Below are 22,079 nucleotides of genomic sequence, written 5' to 3'. Positions count from 1 at the left end.
ATACTTAAAACTTGCTAAGAGAGTAGATCTCAAAATGTTTCCACCACAAAAAAAGAGAATACTTATGGGACACGATGGAGGTGTTAGCCAACACTATGGTGGTAATCATTCTGCAATATGTAAGTGTATCAAATCAATACTGTATAACTTAAATTTACACAATGCTATATGTCAATTATATCTCAATAAAGTTGAGGAGAAAAAAGAAAAAATAAATAAACAAAGCAACTTGGAAAGTTATTTTGACAGGAAAAGACCAGGCCCCAAGTAACTAGCTATACTTCTCAAAACAATCACATTTTTAGGTTTCACACCCCCAAAGTCTTTCCCTTCCCCTCTACTCTTCCATTCTTCCTTCCTCCTATTGATAGGCCAAACAAATCCTCAGAAATACTTTTCTGAATTAACATTTGGAAAAAATGTTAAGTTAGTATTACCCAACCATTAAAATTGTTTTTAACAAATCTAAAGAAGCAAAATTCTACTATAGAATTAAATTGATAACACATAACCTCATCCAAGAAGTAAACACGTTATTAAGACAATGCTTACTACAATCTCCCCTGCAGTAAATAATCTCCAAACATGGCTGCCAATAATTTCTCCCCTCCCTGTAAGAACATACCACTCCTTTTATCAAGAAGTAGTCTATTTCCCTTCCCCTTGAATCCAGGCTGGCCTTGCACTTTGCTTGACTGAAAAAAATAAAATAAAGCAAATCTAGTTTTTAGAGGCCTGACATCTTTCCTTCTTGCTCTTTCAGAGCTCTGGGCCACCACATAGAAGGTCCAGGTTATCTTGCTGGAAAGGCCATTTGGGGGGCAAGCGTGTACATTCCAGCTAATAGTTAGCATCAAGGCCCCAGACATGGAGGAGAGGAGGTCTTCTTGGACCCTCTAACCCTGATGCCAGCTGATACAGCCACAGGAATAACCCTGGCTGATAACACAAGAAGTAAAACTTCATAGTCAATCCAGATGATCCAGAGAAGTAATAAATCACTGTTGTTTAAAGTTTTGTAGTAGTCTGTTATATAGCAAAGCTAACGGATAAATACCATTATATAGTCTCTAAAGACAGCAGGACTCAATAATAGATCCTTCCAACAACTGTCACCACAGCAGATTCTCAGCAAAACAATAACAAATGTCTAATTCTGCTAAATAATTAAACAGAACAAAACAAAAACCAAATAAACAAAAAATAAAAAACCAAAAAAATTTACTCTGTTATTGAAAGCTACTGGCCCAGAAGTAAAAATACTGTTAAGAGGGAGAAGTCATGATAAAAGGAGTTTATTTCAAGTGATCCAAATCCTTTCAGATTTGATATCCTAGGGTCCTTTACAACACCAAACAGTATGTAATCTTAGCAGGTATATTTACCTAAAACCTCAAATGCGGTAGACAATAAGCTCATCACTTTAGCTAAATTTAAGACTGCAGTCATTTTTAAAGGTTACATATTGATCTAGGAGAAAATCATGAACTATTTAAAAACTATGTATATGTCCAATACTCTAATTATGCAAAGATAGTAAGATCCACAGGGGATCTGTATTTTATGACCTTTAAAGTACCTGTTCTTTTAGAGTTACAATTTCTAGAAATATAAATTTTCATACAATACAACAGCATGTGTTTCGAAATATATATAGGAAGAATCACTGAAAGTATATCAGACTTCCAAGCAAAGTGACAGATTGAACATGTAATTTACTCTCTCCCAAAATTCTACTAAAATAAGAGTCATCAGGTTTTTTTCAAGGCTTAAACTCACAAATAACAAAGAACAGGAAAGGGGACAACAGCAACAACATTTTTGTAGCTAGAAAGCAGACTGATGAGTGATAGTGATTTAGCAGTCCCAAGAAGGTGAATCTTAATTCATGAGAAAAACTCAAGAAGGAACCAAATTTACAAAGGCTCAGAAGGTGATAACACAAGCAACTCCTGGAAGTAGGACTGAAAACAGGAGACCTGCTTGCAAATCTGATTAAGAAGATGAGTATACAATCAGTAGTATGTAGAAAATGTGGGACACCAAACAGGACTTGGGGCCCATTTCATCCAACATAAAGTATAAGAAAAAAAGGGATAACTACATAATAAAAAAGACTTAAAAGATGTCAACCAAATGCAATTAGTTGACTTTGTTTATACTATGTAGATTCAAACAAATCAAATATAAAGAAGAAAACCTCATCTGAAAGAGAAAAAAATTTAAATGACTGAACATTTGATACCAAGAACTTACTCATATTTTTAGATATGATAATTATACTGTATGTGCGACTTTTTAAGAGTCATTGTCTCAGGATTTCTCAATCCAATAAATAATTGACATTTGGGGTGGGATAATTCTTTGTTGTTGGGGGCTGTCCTATGCATTGTAGGCTGTTCAGTAGTTCCCTAGTCTCTACCTACTAGATGCCAGTAGCAACCAGTAGCCTCCCAGCAGTGACAACTAAAAATATTTACAATGTCAAATGTCCCCTGGTGGGCAAATCCACCCCAAAGTAAGAACCACTACATTATCTCTCAGTAATACAGTCTTAATTATTTACAGATAAAATGATATTTGGGATTGGTTTCAAAATAATACAGTAAGGATGGAAAAGGTAACAGAGAATTAACATAAAATGTTGGGTGATGGGGTACCTGAAATTTGTTATAGAATACTCAGTGTTTTGATGTTTGAAAATTTCACTGAAGTTTATTAGACATCTGTTTTACGCATTTTTATATAGTATGTTATATTCATAACAATGAAAATTTCTAAAGAAAAAAGTTAATTAGAAACTCTCATATCCTTTAGTTGGGTGTCTAAAACTTTTGGAAAACAATTTGACATTATCTCACAAAAATAAAAAGGTCCATGTTTTATAACCAAACAATTCTACTGACTATAAAGAGAAATTCTCACCTATGTGCACCAAGAGACATGTATGGGGATGTTGATGCTTCAGTATCTGTAGTAGCAAAACCTTGGGAACAAATGTCTAGTATAAGGGTAATAAATTTTAACATATATTGGTTGGTATACCTGTATTCATTGAAAATGCATGTTGTTTAAAATGTATACATTTGTATAACATCTATGTAATTTTGAAAACATTCAAAATAATACGTGTTGTTTATGGATATAAATCTCAAAACTAATAAAGATAAAACATTAAAGCTTGAAACTAGAAGTGATATCTAGATCAATTCTTTGACTTCCAGTGAATGTTCGCTCCACCCAAGCAAACTAGGCCAGAGGTTTGTTCTCTGGAGAGGATAAAACAGAAGGTTCAAGACTGAGAGACACTAAACCACAGCCAATGGCATGGATGATGTACGGAAACTAGGAAGGTTAAGTGAACATTTACATACACACTTTGTTCCAAGTACTTCTGAGAACACTGGAACACTGGCCAGTACCAGGCAGGAGATTAAAAGACCCTTCTCTAGAAAATCTGCACAAGATAAAGAGCTATACAATTCACTGACATTAGTGGTTCATCCAGAGAAATAGCCCTGACAGCAAACCGTAAGTTGGCTTCCACAGTTGCCAAACCTCACCCCCATTTGCTCATACCCTTTAATCAGCTTTTTAATGGCCTTCTAAAATAAGGATAAACAACTGACAATGAAGGAATTGGCCATCTTCAATATGAAAGATAAAGACCAAAAACAATGTGGAGAAAAAAGACCATGCAGGAAGAAGAAAAGGTCAAAACAAAAGAAAAGCTATCATGAATATCCTTAAACCTCAGAGAAGCTTTTGCGTCTACGAAACAAGAACAAAATTCTTAAACAAGTAAGCAAACACTCTGAGAATGAGAAACTCTTTCAAAAAGTAGATAAAAAGACAAAGATAGGAAATAGAAAAGAAATACAGATTCCATACAATCTCCATCAAAATTCTAACTGCCTTTAAAAAAAACCCGAAAAACAAAAACAGGAATGACAAACATAACCTAAAATTCATACGGGAATGTAAGGGACCCCAAAAGTCAAAACAATCTTGGGAAAGAAAAAGTTGAAGGATTCACACTTTGTGATTTCAAAACTTAATACAAAGCTACAGTATTCAACAGTATGGTACTGACATAAGAACAGATATATAGATCAACAGAACAGAATTGAGAGTCCAGAAATAAATCTATACGTCTATGGCCAACTGTTTTGTTTTATTTTGTTTTATTTTTTCTCAGAAAACAAAACACTGAATCAATGGTCCAAGCTTTTACTTTTCCATTCTGACAACCTGATGGACCACAGATGTGGCCAAAGCATATTCTTCATTTAACGTAAACAATGTTAAACAACTACAAAATGAAATTTAAAAAAAATTTTTTAATTTTATACAATTTTTAAAGGTTACTTTCCATTTATAAAACTGGCCAATTGGTTTTTGACACTGTTGCCAAAACAATTCAATGTGGAAAAAAATAATCTTTTCAATAAATGATGCTAGGACAACTGTATATTCACATGCAAAAGATGAATTTAGACTCCCATCTTACATCATACACAAAAATAAACTTAAAATAGATCAAAGCCCATCATCTCAGTCCCATCAGGATAGTTACTATCCAGAAACAAACAAACAAAAAAGCCAGAAAATAATAAGTCCTGATGAAGATGTGGAGAAATTAGAACCCTTGTGCACTGGTGGGAGAAATGTAAAATGGTATAGCCAACTATGGAAAACACTATGGCAAGTCCTCAAAAATTAAAAATAAAATTACCATATGAGCTAGCAATTCTACTTCTAGGTATACACCCCAAATAACTGAAAGCAGGGTCTTGAAAGATATACCTATGCTGATAGCAGAATTATTCAGGATAGCTAAAATGTGTAAACAATCCAAGTGTCCAACAGCTGATGAATGGATAAGCAAATATGGTACATACACAAAACGGAACAGTAAACAGCCTTCAAAAGGAAGAAAATTCTGACAAAATGGATGAACCTTGAGGACACTGTGCTCGGTGAAATAAATCAGTCACAAAAAGATAAATACTGTTATGATTCTACTTATATGAGGAACCTAGTCAAAACCAGAGGCAGAGCAGGGAGGGAGGAGGGTATAGCTCAGTGGTAAAGGGCATGCTTAGCATGCCCGAGGTCCTGGGTTCAATCCCCAATACCTCCATTAAATAAATAAAATCACAACTCCCCCCCAAAAAAACTTACTAAAAAAAACAAAAACAAAAACAAAAACAAAAGAAACAGAGACAGAAAGTACAACAGTGGTTTAACGGCTAGGGAGAAAGGTGAGGAGTCATTGTTTAATGGGTTATGGACTTTTCAGTTTTGAGTTCTGGAGATGGACGGTACCAACGGTTGCACAATATGAATGTACTTAATACCACTGAACTGTATATTTTAAAATGGCCAATTTTGTTATATGTATTTTACAACAATAAAAGAAGTGGGAAAAAAAATAGACCAAAGACCTAAATTTAAGAGTTGAAACTATAAAACTCTTAAAAGGAAACTTAAGTGTAAATCTGTGCATCCTTGGATTAGTAATGGTTTCTTAGATATGATACACAAAACACAAGCAACAAAAGAAAAATTAGACAAACTGGACTCCATCAAAATTTAAAACTTTAATACACACATTAAAAAAAGAAAAAAGGCAAACCTACAAAATGGGAGAAAAATTTTGAAATCACATATATGATAACAGTTTGTTATCCAAAATATAAAAGAATTCTTATAGCTCAACAATAAAAACACAACCCAATTTGAAAATGGGCAAATACACATTTCTCCAAAGAGAATATACATATGGTCAATGCGCATGTGGAGATGTTCAACATCAGTCATTAGAGAAATGTAAATCAGAACCACAATAATATCTCACTTGTCACCTACTAGGAGAAGTATAATAAAATAACAAGTGTTGGTGAGCATGTGGAGAAACTAGGAAACCTCATACGTTCCTGGTGGGAACATAAAACAGTGTAGTCAGTTTGGAAAACTGTCCGATGGTTTTGAAAAAGGTAAACATAAATTACCACACAACTCAGCAATTCCACTCCTAGGAATATATCTGAGAGGAATGAAAACATATGTTCACACAAAAATTTGAAAATAAATGTTCATAGCACTATTCTTCTTGATAGATAAAAAATGGAAACAACCCAAATGCCCATCAACCAATGAATGGAAAAAGAAAATGATATATTCATACAATGGAGTATTATTCAGCCATAAAAAGGAATTAAGTACTGATACATACTACAACTTGGATAAACCCTGAAAACACCACGCCTAAACAAAAAGAACCCAGACACAAAACGCCATGTATTGTATGATTCCATTTATATGAAATGTCCAGAATAAGCAAATCCATATAGGTAGCAAAGGGGCAGGGGGACAACAACCAGGGACCAGCTCAGGAAGTCCAACATCTAATAACAGTTTCAATAAAGGGAAAACAGAGATAATGAAGTTAATGAAACCATGAACAAAAGGATTCAAGACAATTTCTCAAAACTTCAAGATGTGAACTTCTGGCTTGAAAAAACCAATTGAATTTTGAGCAAAGTAAATGAAAACTAACCTACATCATCAAATCCATCATGAAATTTCACAAAATTGGGGACAAAGAAAACCTATAAGCTTCCAGAAAGGAAACTGGTCACATATATAGGATCAGAATAGTTTGGGACTTAACAGCAATACTGGAAGCTAGAAGATAATAAAAATACTGACTATAAAAGTAGAGTATCATCCATACTGGTGGTCTTACCCCAGCCTTTGAGATTAGATCAAGTCATGTTTACAATCCAAATGCCAATACGCTATTAGCTTTAAGCTCTTCCTCCAAATTCTGAACAATCTTCTTAACCTTGTATTAATATTGCACGTGACCTCATACAATTTAATTTCTACGTGAAGTTATAGGTTCAACAATAGAGGAACTAAAATAAGACTTAAAAAATTACTGCATAAGCATGCTTTGGGATTGCTACTCTAAGTTAAACAAAATTTTATTTATTAGAGATCTGTCCTACAGTGATGAAAATAAAAGGTATAACTATTTCTTTTTTGAAAGGAATTTAAATTTTTATTTTAAACCAATTTATAATCAGTGTTTTAAACATGTATGAAATGGTTTCATATCAACTTTGAAATAGATATAAGTATCATGGCAATTCACAATTTTAAAAAGAGCTCACAAACATGTATGATATTCTCCAGGTAAGCTCAATAACTTCAAAGTGGATTTCAGTATTTCTAATCAACAAAAGTGAAGCATAATGCTTAAAGTACAAATAACCTTTCAACAGACCAGAATCTGGACTTCTACTAAACTCAGTGCTGATATATTATCGCCTTGACACAATAAGTAAAGTAGGGGAGGTTTCACAAGTAACTCCCCATCACTTACAACAATGTACCCCTATCAAAACATGAATATTTCTAAATATGCAAAGACGCCAAGCTCTTAAATTATGAAGACAAGCCACGGCTTCTTACTAAACTTTAACACTAAAGTTAAACTAGGTAGGTCTGAATCTTAAGCCAGGTAGTAAATACCTAGGTGCTGGTCATATCAGTGTCTAAAACTTTCTCTATACATAAAGTATTTCATAATAAAAGATAAGTTTCAGGTCTTTTAATTATGGTTGTTTCCAATTATTTCTAAGAATGGAGACTAGTTTCTACAGGTTACTAGAATTATCAAAATTGTCTCAGAATAACAGCATTAAACTTAGAGTATGGTTTTAGTATTTTCCCAAGATGTGCTAAAGAAAATGCCACATTCCCTAACTGGGAAAAGTACTACGTGGTCACTCACAATCACTAGACTGAACTTCCTATACTGGTTTTAAGTAACGGCTTGCACTATTATATTAAGTAGCTTTTATCTAAATATTTATGTCAAGTAAGTCCTATATTTCAATTTGTTTTTAAAAATGGTAAGGAAATCCACATGGGGATGGGCATGACTCAAAACAAGATGTCCAAGTCAGGACAGAGTTAAGAAGGGCACTCCAAGGGAGAGGAGAGGAAAGAATGATATCTATGCAGATGTGCCACAGCAATGGGAAGTTGATTATATACACAGGAGATCTGATCAAATGAGTGAATATATTAACAGAGAACTTTCACTGTCAAAAAAGAGTATCAATACTGAAAGAAGAAATACAGAGTAAACCCTATGGTAGTGGACTGAAATTAGAGTGTGAACTCATGATTTCTGATATATAGAGAAAAGTAAATATACGTATGTACGTGTACATATCTATACATACACATATTCCCTAGCTACCACTGGTTATACTGAGAAAGCCTGGAAAGACTGAGACTCTTAGAGCAATAAGCATACCTAGCAACCAGATCTTGGTTTCTAAATACCACTTACCGCTAAAAAACACAAAAGAACCTTGGAAAAATAGGTGATTACAGGGCTAGAGCAGGGAAAGTAGAAGAAAAAGCAGGAAACACCTTTTTGTGCCAGAACTTAAAGAACAGCTCAAATCCTGGGGGAAAAAGCATGTCGGGGACAATTTGAGAATTAAAACGAATAATAATAAACTACTATAACTCACATGAATAAAACAGGAAATCATGAGTCCATACAAATATAAATTTTAAAATAAATTAAAATTTTTGAGTAACAGTGTGGTACCCAGACTCCAACTTGGCTCCCAATGAACCTTGAATTCTAGTACTCTCACCCTTGTGTAGTCCTCTTTCCCACATTGTACAAGGGGTAGTTAGTCTGTGAGGCCAAAAGAATATGGCAGAAGTGATGGTATGTCATTTCTGAGATTAGATTATAAGGTACTATGGACTTTCGTTTGGTTGCTCTATCTCTCAGATCACTCTGAGGGAAGCCAGTTGCTATGTCTAAAGCACACTCAGGTAGCCCTATATAGAGACCCACATGGGGAGGAAATAAGTCCCTTAGTCCAACAACCCATGAAGAACTGAGATCTGCCAGCAACCATGGGAATGAACTTGAAGGGGATCCTCTAGACTTCAGAGAACTGCAGCCCCCAGCCACAGCTTTGCTGTAACCTCAAAAGAGATCCTGAGCCAGAACTACCCCACTCTAAGTCATTCTCAGATTCCTGATCTTCAGAAACTATGTGATAAAGTTTATTGTTTTAAGCAGCTAAGTTTTAGGGTATTTTCTTATGCAGCAATAGATATATAATACAAACAGGGTAAGTACATATTTTCAAAGTGTCTCCCAACAAATTACTTATTCATTATGAAGGGGAAAAGAGCAACTCTATAGTAGGAAACCCTCGCAGCTATTACCTTAATCAAGTGACAGAAGTAAAAATTCTCAGTAATGGGTCAAACTGAAATTGCAGACATGGAAGCAACCTAAACGTCCATTAGCAGATGAATGGATAAAGAAGTTGTGGACACACACACACACACAGGAATACTATTCAGCCACAAAAAACAATGAAATAATGCCATGTATAACAACATGGATAGACCCAGAGATTATCATACTAAGCAAACTAAGTCAGACGGAGAAAGACAAATATCGTATGATACTACTTATACATGGAATCTAAAAACATGACACACATGAACTTATTTACAAAACAAAAACAGACTCACAGACAGAAAACAAACTTATGGTTACCAAAGGGGAAAGGTGCAGGGAATAAATTAGGAGTTTGAGATCAGCAGATACAAATACTATATATGGAACAGATAAACAGTAAGGTCCTACTACAAAATACAGCACGGGGAACTATATTCAAAGCTTGTATATAATAACTGATAATGGAAAAAAATATGAAGTATATGTGTGTGTGTGTGTGTGTGTATATACATACATATATATATGTATATACACACACACATATATATATATATATAACTGAATCACTATGTTATACACCAGAAACTAACACAACATTGTAAATCAACTATACTTCAATTTAAAAAAAAAAAGAAACTGCATACCACCTGACAGGATGTAATGAAAAGAATCCAACCAAAATCATGCACTACTTGATAGGACAGAGATGGACACAGCATTGCTTCTGTGACATTCCTACCAAAGATGTATGACCTAAATCTAATCACTGTGAAATACCCGAAAAACCCATACTGAGGGACATTCTGCAAAATAACTGTACTGTAATCTTTAAAAGTGTCAAAGCCATAAATCAACTATATTTTAATTTAAAAAAAAAAGCATCAAGGTCATGAAGCAAAGAAAAGACTGAGGAACTGACGGAGACTAAAGATAGATAACTAAATGCAATGAATAACTGGACTGGATCCCTTCCTATAAAGGACATTATTGGAACAACTGGCAAAACTTAAATGGGATCTGAGAATTAGATGACAGTAGTATCTCAACGGGAATTGCCTAATTTTGATATTGTGATTATGTAGCAGAATGCCCATGTTTGGAAGAAATACACGTTAAAGTATTTGGGGTTCATGAGTTATCATATTGACAATCTACTCTGAAATGTTTAAAGAAAAGGATGTTCTAAGTTTTGTATTTGCAACTGTCCTGTAGGTTTGAGACTGTTTCAAAATTTTAGAAAATTAAAAAACAAAATCATAAAATCCCACAGGCAATTACAGCAGTCACTTTATTAGAATTTGGGGATTAGATGGTATATTGGGTTTAACAGTCCTCAAAATGATATGTGGCACATCTTAATTTCTGGGACCTATAAATGTTATCTTATTTGGAAAAAGAATCTTTGTAAATATAAATATAATTAAATTAAGGACCTTGAGATAAGAACATCCTGGACTACCTGGGTGGGCCCTAAATATAAAAGCAAGTGTCCTTATAAGAGATAAAAGACATACACACACAGAAGATAGTGTGAATATGAAGACAAAAAGTGAAGTGATAAGGCCACAAACTAAGGAAACCGAGGAATGCTGTTACCAGAAGCTGGAAGAGGCAAGGAAGGATTCTCCCATATATCTCCAGCGGGAGTATGGCCCTGCTGGACTTTTAACTCCAGAATTGTGAAATAATAGATTTATTGTTATAAGCCACTTTGTTTTTGGTAATTTATTACAGCAGCACTATGAAACTAATATGGATAGCATAAATAAGAGGACATTTAATCAAAGAAAATCACTCACTGTCATTAATATACTATTATTTTAAGAACCCTATTTTCAAACTGATATCATTGTGGCTTCTGTAAAATTCAACTTTGATTTCAAATTTTTTATCTGTTACACACCCTTAAAAAGTTGGCAAAGAAGTCCTAGCACATATATTGGATGATGCTCTACAAGTGATGGAGGGACATGTTCAAAGGGCAACAGCAGATATTTCTATTATAAGATAATGTTAAGAGAATTGTTTTTACTTAAAGGCTTATAAAAATATCACAAGTATTGGAAAAATATTAAGATAACAATAGTCTGGGGGGGAGGGTATAGCTCAGTAGTAGAATGCATGCTTAGCATGCACGAGATCCTAGGTTCAATCCTTAGTACCTCCATTAAATGAATAAATAAATAAAATAAAAATAAACCTAACTGCCTTCCCCCACTAAAAAACTAAACAGACAAAAACAATAGTTTGAAGTTTGCTGAAGAAAAAACTTAGAATTCAGTCCCTTTTTCCATTTAGGAATATTGTAAAACATTACTTTTACAACATCAGGGTGTTTGTTTTTTCCTCTTTTCTTTTCTTGGTTGGGGCAGCAATGAAGTGGAATGCTAAACTGACACTTAGCAGCAACACCTAAGATTTCAAGATTCTACCAGTTCCATGGGTCAACATTACTGGGCAGCTAAGCCACAGTGGTAATATTAAAAACTATCTTCTATGCGGTCCGTATTTTCTTTCTACTCATCCCCCCCCAGAGGGGTAGGGTATGTGACACTATCCCCATTCTATAGATAAGGAAACCAAGACAAAGAAAATCAGTGAAGTAACTTGCCTAAGGCCATAGGGTTAGAATACACTCAGTAAACATGTTGGTCCAAAATCCTACCATTTTTTTCTACCCTACCATTTGCTCTTGGCATGTGCTAAATGTTGCTGGCAAAAACTGAATGCCTAATATGCATAAGGTGCTGGAAACATAACAAATAAGACACGGACTTTGCCCAGGAGAGCTCAGTCTAAAGAGGGTAATAATCAATCATGTCTACATACTAAGAAATAGTTCTATAGCAGAACCCTACTGTCTGCATGCCTGGGGTATGCTTCACAGAGAATCAGTTTCTGTTGGATCTCAAGGATGAATAAAGAATTCAGAAGAAGGAGGAGGTTGGGTGAGAAGACATAGTCTGTATAAGGAAAAGTACAAAGACTAGAAAAATAATTCTGAGAAAGATCAATCAGAACTGTTTCAATTATAGTAGTATTTCTCATGATACTAATAAGTATTAGAAAAATATAGTACTATTTTTATCCTAAATTTTATCTATTTTTAGTACATATTTTAAAGAAATACTACATATTTCCACAAATTTAAAGCAATAATTTGCCTCAAAAAAGCTTACACACCACAAAGCAAATTATGGCCATACTCTGATACACAAACAGCATTTAACCATGGGTATTATCTATTTGACTTCAATGATCTATCCTGTTTCTTATCATAATTCAATATATATTTGAGAAGTTATTTAATCAAAGCTTACTATGTGCTAAATATTTCTAATATACTAGTGCATTCCCAACAGACTTAGAGCTAAAATACGTAAGTTTTAAATGAAAAGCGAAGTTCTTCGATATTTTTCAAATTTTAAGAACAACTTACTGTGGTATAATTTCTGTACAGCAAACTATCCATATTTCAGATGTACAATCTGATGAATTTTGATAGTGGTATATACCTACGAAACCACCACCACAATCAAGATACCTAACATTTCCATCACTCCCCCAGAGGTGCAAATTTCAAACTCCCAATTTTCATTTCCAATCCCCATTACCCCCTGGTAACCATGAGTCTGTTCTCTATGTTTGTGAGTCTGTTTCTGTTTTGCAAATAAGTTCATTTGTGCCCATTTTTTTTTTCAGATTCCACATATAAGCAATATCATATGGTATTTTTCTTTCTCTTTTTAAAGGGGTTACTTCACTTAGAATGACAATCTTCAAGATTATGATCTTCAGATCCATCCATGTTGTACAAATGGCATTATTTTATTATTTTTTATGGCTGAGTAGTATTCTGTCATGTATGTGTATGTCTGTGTCTGTCTGTCTGTGTGTGTACATACACACACATCTTCTTTATCCAGTCATCTGTCAGTGAAAGTCTTTTGATTCTTAAGCTCCCTAAATCAGATTATTTTTGAACATGAGCAAAGCATAGACAACTTTTTTTAAATTAAGTGATCTATCTGTCCATGAGACAATTAATAATGTTGGTAATAGACTAACTGCATGAATATTGCAAAATACGCTTTTTGTATTCTCTTTTGCTGCAATGCACCTGTTTGAAACAAATTTTTGCATTATACTATAATGGGAACAATATAGAGTAACACATCTAAGGCAGCACCTGATGAGGATCCTTTTTGCTAAAATAATATTCTTTAAGTGTTTGTTACTTTACAGGAAAATGACGATGAATGCTTCACCTTAATATATTTTGTTTTTAAGTAATTTTCCTAATATTATGTTTGTGATACTAAATTTTGATTATTTATGTTTATTAATTTATGTGGGCCATTTGTGCTGTCAATTCTGGGGGGAGAGGGGGATTAGATTTGTTAATTTATTTTTAATGGAGGTACTGGGGATTGAACCCAGGACCTTGTGCATGCTAAGCATGCACTCTAGCACTGAGCTATACCCTCCCCTCCCTGCCCCGTGCTGTCAGTTTTAATCCAAGTGTGCATTATTTTGTAACTCTTGTTTGTATTCATCAATAATACTAGTTTGAAAAGTGTTCTAATAAAGATAGGAAATACTAGATACAGGGAAGGAGAGTTTATCAGAAGCTAAGGCAAGTGAGTAATAATCACATTAACTGTTACAAAAGTTAAATAAAAACTAAGGTATCCATTGAATTTGGCAATTAAGTAATCATCGGTGATCTTACTGCCTTACTGATCAGTCCCACAGTGAATAGGATATTCTGTCAAGAATTTTAGCACTGAAATACCAGAGATGGGAAGGATAAAGAAGAGGAAGGAATTAGCTTTAGTTGGGGAGGAGAGTTTAAAAGTTTTGGGGCTTTTTATTAGGATCAGGGGAAGTCTTGGATCAGTTTGGATGCTGAAGGGAGTCTGAGAAGAGACTGGAACTAGGAGATCAGGGACAATTACTAGTAAGCAAGGAGCTGGCAGAAAGAAAGAATAGGATGAAAAGCAAAAGTTAGTTTGACAAAGGGAAAATTATAGCTTCTTCAGTGACAAGAGGGAAAAGCAACGACTAAAGTATATTTGAAGCAATGTCTGGCTCCACAGTCAAGACTGCATGCATCTGAATTCTGGCTATTCCTATCATAGCCATATAATCATAGGCAAGTTTGTTTACTTCTCCAAGTCTCCATTTTCTCATCTAACCTGGGGAGAACAGAATTCTCATAGGGTTATTCAGAAGATTCAGTAGTTTTGATACACAGTGAGTACTCTAAAGATGATAGCTGTGGGGTTTGGTTTTTCATTTTTGCTTTGAAAGGCCTCCAGGAAATTTGAAAGAATTCATGGGTAAGATTTCTATTTTCTCTATGGAATAGGTAACTGGGTCACCTACTGAGATTACAACAGTGTTTAAGGAGGTAGGACAGTGATTCTTAATCTTTTGGCAAGATTTAAAAATCCATTTGACTCTGAGGAAAGATATAGGGACAGAACATCCAAAATTTGCATAGTTTTTTTTTATTTTAATGAAGGTACAGGAGATTGAATCCAGGACCCTGTGCATGCTAAGCATGCACTCTACCACTGAGCTATTCCCACCCCTCTAAAATCTGCACAGTTTTAAGGGAGTTCATAGACATCTCTCCAACAATAAAACGAGATGTTGAGGAAAAGATCTTCTGGTTCTAGGACATAATTTAAATACCCAATTGTTTGAACAAAAGAGAAAATTGCATCCTCTTGATTTACATATCTAACAACTATACAAGAGTACAAGACCTGCCAGAAAACAGACTGGGTACCATCAAGAAATTCAGGTGCTTGATCAATCCCCACTAAGTCACATGGTCTCTTCAGACAGCAGCTCCGAGATGTGATGCACTGCTAACATTTTATGATTCTATTATCTGAAATCTCACTTGACTTTGTAGACAAAAGAACAAATGGCACTTTTATTTTCCTATGTCATAGTTTAGTATGATGTTTAAGGTTAGCCTGGGAACCTAAACACCAAAACTTTATTTCTATGGAAAAAACAAGCGTGCTCCTGCATTTCTGGAATGAAGCTGCAGAGGTTGCTGGCAGCATCAGGCATGAGTCAGGTATTCCTATCCTGGGAACTGCCTTGGAGATTTTAGCAGCCTTCTCTCTCTGGACTAAAATATCCAGAATTGGACTTTGTCAAAATTCCTCTTTGTCAGTCAATGGTACAGTCATACATACTGGGAGACCTTAAAGAAAATCTAGATTTATTTAGTTAATGATGGCAGTTCAAATTACATTTAAATAGCAACCCAGAAGAGCCAAAAAAAGTTTCTCAATCAATGAACCTTTGTAAAGCAAATACTCATTTTCTAAAGAAAGAAAAAAAACCTTCCCAGAGATTTCAAGAAGCTTATCTCTTGGAGTAAGAAGGTATGTCTGCTTTCCAAGATAAAACTAATTCAGTTGTCTTCTGTCAACCGTTTATTACATTAAAGTTCTGAATATTCCACAAGACTATGTGCTAATTTGTTTCACCATTTTGACTGGAGTTCACTCGATCCTTACCTCTGATAATATTAATGTAATATATGGTATCACACTTACAGTACAGTATTTTAAAATAATCTTTTATTCTTTGGTAACTCCCAATCTTAGACATGTTGAAAGTCTGTAGTCTACAGAAAGATGATTCATAACATGAAACAGATCATAATAAAGTTAAGTATAAGATGCAAACTTCTACCGTGGGATCAATGTATCTACTAAATTAGCTTTCCCTACGTCTGACACATAACCATACAAAACCTCACCAAATAAGTTAATTAGAAGTTTACAAAAAAACTACTTAATCATGCCCAACTACACAAAGCAATACTATGAAACATTTAAAAAGACAGAAAGTATGGTTTAAATGATTTAATCCTTACAATCCTGGTTACTTACTCAAGCAACCAAAACCTCAATCTTTGTTATTTTTAATTCACGTATCAAACTGGTGCCTACCAAACTAACAAAAAATGTGGTCATGTCTTTTGGTTTTGTTGTTTTTAATTTGAATTGGCTGCCAAAAATCTGGATTTGTGGCTTCCTCTTTAAAAAAAAAAAAAAAAAAGGAAGATCTGGCAACTTTGGGCACAGATTCTGGCAGCAGCAAAATTTGGAGGGAGCTGAACAGCAGCTGCCCTCCTCTAATAGCACATGCAATTTCTAGTTTCCTCCAATTATCTTCGCTCACTTTGGTCATCTGCCTGGCCTTTACAGCCATCAGAGTTTGAAATCTTTATTTTAATGAAAATTATCTATTTACTGACTGACTGGTCTTTTCAGGGGCCTTAAGAATCTTTAACCACAGAAATACAGTAACTCAAGTGGTGACCCTGGCATTAAAGCTATTATACTAAATGTTAACTATAACCAGCAGGACACCATTAAAATGTATAAGGCACTATTATTGTTAAGAGCTTTTAATATCCTGACTTTTGTCTGTCTTCACCTTCTCAAAGAATCAAGATATTCAGCCTCTGACTCTTCCTCAAAATAAAGAAATTAACTTTGTATTTCATTCAGTATTATGGCACTCTAAGAGCACCAAAAAGCCTCTTGCATCTGTATAACAGAAGTAAAGAAGCAAAACAGGAAACAAGTAAAAAAGGTCTGATCAGTCAAAGAGACCACACAGTTCACAGAACACATGAAGCCCTCTTCACTCAGAGCCTACTGGATCTTATTTTAGACATAATTTTAATAAGCTCAGTGATCTGGTTTCCCAGCCCACAACAGATGAGATGCAGCCAACTGGAAAAGGGCTGGGGGTGGTGCTGCTAGAAGCAGACACTCAAAGCATCAAAATCAAAGCTGAAAACCTATAATGTTAGCAGAAAATTTCAAAATATAGACGCCTGAGGCCATTTGATGTAGATACAAACAATCCCAAAGGGTCCCTATCCCTGCACAGAACTATACTGGATGTTCAAAATGAAACCTCTTTGGTACACTCTGTTAAAGTAAAGTCAGGTGACCTTAAAGTATTTATCAAAATAAAGTGCATCAAAAGATCTTCCCAAAAAAGACATGGAATTTAAAGGACTATCAGATTCACAGTCCTTTAAAATCCTGTCAAAGAAACAATACAATGAATTCCTAAATATGCCACATGTCAAATATTTGCTCTTAGAAAAATTTTATTAGAACCCAGATGGAGTAGTTCATGATATCTGAAGTTGAGAGGCATTTAAGCAGAACTATTTTTTCAGAGATTGGTAACTGGGAAGGTTCGAGACCAAGACCAATTATATAAGATAAGACTGTCTTTTGGAGATCCATTACAGATACATTACTAGAGCTGAGGGTGAGAGAGGACTGGTCTTATCCATATGTAGGTAAGTTTGCATTCAATTTAAAACTGGTGTTGTACAAAAAGTTTGCAAAAAAAAAAAAAATCTCCATCTCCATTTTCTTTTCACAATCTTACTGACTAGTACGTATACCAAAAATAAATTTTATTTTTCTAATCCCTAGAAGTTTCAGAGGTTGAGCCATACTCTGATGAGGACTTCAGGTTATAAACTAGGTAAAAAAGGTTAATACTGAGTTTTAAAAGTTCAAATTATTATTTGTCTACATTTGATTTTCCTTATTAAAATCTTTATAAGGGCATCAAGTGGGGAGGGTGTAGCTTAGTGGTAGAGCACGTGCTTAGTATGCACGAGGTCCTCGGTTCAATCCCCAGGACTTCCATTTAAAAATAAACAAACCTAATTACCTCCCCCAAAAATAAAATTTTTTTTTAATTTTATAAGGGCATCTTTTAGAGAAAATCTAGAGAATATGTAGTAACTCAAAAGAAATCATATTATTGGGGGCAAGTGTATTACAAGATTACAAAGTGTGTTTTGAGTGCTATTTCCTTCTCTGAAAAAACCTCCATAACACACATATAAATCAGAGTAGAGATTAAAGGCTACGTTTCTTGATCTGTAAATTATCATACATTATACCTACTCTCCTTAAGGTTTTAAAAATAAGAGCACAATCTTCTACCATATAATCTCAAATTCATAACTTCTCAATGAGTCTTTAAAAACCCAGTAACTCCTTAAAGCCTTAAATATGCATATATATGTATTTACTTGGATGACCTTTCCCCAGTGTGTTCCCACCCCTTAAATGGTTAAGACACCTTTGCTTAAAGTTCAAGCTTCTTTTAACAAATGACCTGCTTCATTTTAGTACAAGATTTACTCTGTCTAAAGTCTGTCCTTCTTCATTTGATAGAAATCAAAGTAAAAAGAAGTTGGTGAGGAAATAACCTAATTTACAGTAACCACTGGGATTAATTCCACATTAAAGATCTTTGATAATGAATGAAATGAGGACCAAATGCTGAGCTGAGGTGTTTAAACTGTCCAAATCTGCATTTTCGCTGAGTTTAAGGCAAGGTGAAAATTGGTTCTCTTCCCCCTGCATCTCCATCCCATCCTTCAGGATGGATAATCCCACGATCTACTTCTTACTAAGTGGCTATAGGTTTAATACAGCCTCTCCAAGTAGCCAAGTGAAATACCAAACAAAAATCACCAGTAGCACTTCCTCACCTCTAAGAAAGAAACCTGACAGTGAGAGGCACTAAGAGATTACAGTATTAGAAGGAAGGGGGAAAAAACCCCTAAACTTTAAGCCAAGCCCATACTCTAGAAGCAGTGTTAGGAAAACCTCCGTAAAAACAACTAAACGAATAACCCTCATGTTAAAGGGTAAAGAAATCCTGTCTAACGGAAATACCAAGCAAAACCTCTTCTAAATTAAAAGGATCTCCCCGAACATATCACCTAATTTAAGCGTTAAAATCCATTTGTGAAGACTGCAAAAGGAAACTTTGTGTCATTCTCTCCAGTGGATTTCAATGTTCAGGTTTCTACCTCTACCCCTTGACAATTTAACACCTTTTCTATTAAATCCATTCCGACAAACTTGTTAGTTTCTGACTGCATTTGACAACCTTAAGGAATAAAACGCTTCTCCCTCTAGTTCGCTCTTCCCTCATAAAAGTCGTATTTTGGGTTTTTTTTTTTTTTTCCTTTTCTTTCCTTCTGAACTTCCTACTCTCACAGTTTCTGGACGAGTATAGTGGATCTTAGTATGCGGCCGCTAAGGGGCAAGTGAACTCAAAAGAAAGACTTCAGAATTGGACAAAAAGGCTTTCTCCGTCTGCCTGAGATACGCACCTCAAGCTCAGATGTTCTGTGAAAGGAGTCTGGGCTGCTAGGGGTACCGGGGGTGGGGTGGGACGGGCAGTGATGGGGCAAGCCCTTTCGACCTCCGTCGATGGTGCCGCCCAACGCCCCAGCCCCAGCACCCCCTCCTGGCACAGCCGGACAATGGCCCTCTAGCGCAGCAGTCCCAGGCCAGGGAGAGGCCCTGGGACTCCATACCACACGGGGCCCAGAAAGGAGGCCGAGAAGGAACGCCGAGCTGGCGAGCGCACCCCCGACCTAAGCGCGGGCGGCGCGCCGGGGCCTCCACCGGCGCCATCACTGGGAGTAAGGTGTGAAGGCCGCCGGGCCAGGCCATCGCCGGCAGCCAGGTCCGAAAAGGCTACTAGCCCGGCGCAGGCGACGGCGGGAAGTGCAGGCCGCAGCCTGCTCAGCTGACCCGCCCAGCAGCCCGAACCCACAGCCGACCTCTGGCCGCTTACCTTATGGATTCTCTTCAGAGCCATCGTGGGAGACGGGTGGCGGCGGCCCCCGGGGCGGGGACGGGGACAGGGGAGGGACGGGGAAGGGGCGAGGGGGCACGAGGCCGCCTCGGTGATAGCGGATCGGCCGGAGAAGATGGAGAGTTCGGAGAGCGGATCCGACGGGACCGACTGAGGGCCGGGGCCCACTTGGCTCCTGAGCCTGCCGCAGCGGTCACCGCATCACCCGGCGGCGGCCCCTTTATGCGGTGCCGCCCGAGCCGCCACCGCCACCGCCACCACCGCCGCCGTAGCTGCCCCTTCCTCTTAGGCTCAGCGCCGCCTCCTCAGCCGCCGCGGATCCCTCCGCCGGGGAGCAAGAGCCCAGGCCTGGGGCTCGGCCGGCGCCTCTAGGTCGGACAGCCAGAGGGACTGCCTGCTGCAGGTGGACGGAGGAACGCGCGGGCGGGCGGCGCCGCCGGGGTGGGGCTGCCGGAGTGCGGGGTGGGCCCAGGCCGAGGGGCAGGTCGGGAGAGCCGGGATTGGCGGGCCAGGGTAGGGAGGGCAGGGCCGCGCCGGCGGCGGAGGGATACGGGCCGCCCCTGTGAGTATCTTACGCGCCGTCGCCGTCGCCGTCGCCGCCGCCGCCTCGGCCGCCGAGAGGATGACGCCTCGAAGCTCTACGAGTAGATCTCGCGAGAACTGTGGCGGGTCTCGTGGAGGCTTGAGCACTGCGATCTTGAGTCACTTTCCTGTGGTCCCCCGTACGCGTGTTATCTGAGATCAATAAACGTTTAAAGGCGAATGTTTTCCTATAACTTGGCCGTCTCCATAGCATAGTGCCCTGGAAGAGCACTTAGGTCCATTGCAACGTTCTTGAAGGAGGAAAGGACTTGTCCAAGGTCACGCATCTCCGCATTGCCAAAGCTGGCACTTAGCTGAAGTCGAGAGTCTTTCAAATTCATCTGTGGAAGCCGCGTGGTAGCAACCTGGGCACCTGCAGGAACGTGCATACTCAAAGCAGGCCACAGGCAGCCCTGAGATGGTCTTTTTGACCAAGGCCCAGGTGGACGACAACTTGAATGTCTCTCAGCCACTAGCGTGTCAGTCATAGAAGAGGTGCTCTGCTTGTTGAATTGTTACAAACAAGCAATGTGCCAATTACCTCAGAAAAAAACTTGCACGGTGTGTACTCTAGTAATTAAAACCAACTTTGTGGTTCAGATCACCATCAGAAGCAAGCCTAGAAAATCTAATCCGGGGTTGTTTTTAAACGATAGAGGCAAAAAGCTATTTCACTAAGCAACTACTCAGTGTCGAGCCCTGCACCAGAACCAGTGAGATAAAAGGCTCATTGGTTTTATAAGGCCAAGGCTGGGAGATGCTTTTTATCTGGCAGGAGACACATGGAAGAATAGTAAGGAATATTTTCCTGGGAAGTGATAACCTACATTATCAAGTTCACCCCAAGGTTTTCTGATTCTAAATCTGTGTTTTTTCCTCTGTATGGAAGGGGCCTTGAAGATCATCGATTCTAACTCCTGAATTAAGAGAGGAGAAACTGGAGCCCCTAAGGAAAGGATCTTGACGAAAGTCACCCAATAGGTCAGCCGCAAAACTAGTACGGCCTCACCTACTGAGCAGAGGTTGGACCAATAGGTTGGGCAACCACGCACCCAGTGTGTCAAAGTCAAAGGAGGGAAACGCTGTATCCGGTTGCCAGGGTGTGTATGTTTTAGGTTGGAGGTGACACATAAGATTCCACAGCCCTAAACCTTTACTTCATAAGAACTGTGATGAGAGAAGTATGAAAGTGCCCATTGGTCAGATTAAAACTTTTTTTTCTTCAACGTTAATTTCTTTGTCTTACAAAGCAGTATATATTTGTTGCAAGAAATTCAGATAAGCAAAAGGAAGGAAAGAAAATTTAACCAGAAAACAATATGGAGATTCCTCAAAAGACTAAAAATAGACTCACCATATGATCCAACTATCCCACTTTCTGGGCATATATCCAGAGGGAACCTTAATTCAAAAAGATACATGCACCCTAAAGTTCATAGCAGTGCTATTTACAATAGCCAAGACATTGGAAACAACCTAAATGTCCATCAACAATGACTGGATA

At 37.3% G+C, this 22,079-nt stretch overlaps 1 protein-coding gene across 1 annotated transcript in view; it reads right to left on the bottom strand.

Moving 5' to 3' along the window:
* The window catches only part of UBE2D2 (ubiquitin conjugating enzyme E2 D2), a 46,499-nt gene extending 25,904 nt beyond the window's left edge, over nt 1–20,595 (bottom strand). The window contains exon 1 of the mRNA XM_074360758.1: nt 19,973–20,595. Within this exon, the coding sequence (XP_074216859.1) occupies nt 19,973–19,996 (24 nt within the window). The 5' untranslated portion in view covers nt 19,997–20,595. The remainder of the gene's footprint in view (nt 1–19,972) is intronic.
* Nucleotides 20,596–22,079: the final 1,484 nt, after the last annotated feature.

Source organism: Camelus bactrianus, chromosome 3 (genome assembly GCF_048773025.1).
Source record: "Camelus bactrianus isolate YW-2024 breed Bactrian camel chromosome 3, ASM4877302v1, whole genome shotgun sequence".
Classification (NCBI taxonomy): Eukaryota; Metazoa; Chordata; class Mammalia; order Artiodactyla; family Camelidae; genus Camelus; species Camelus bactrianus.
This window is presented reverse-complemented; position numbering and strand designations above follow the sequence as displayed.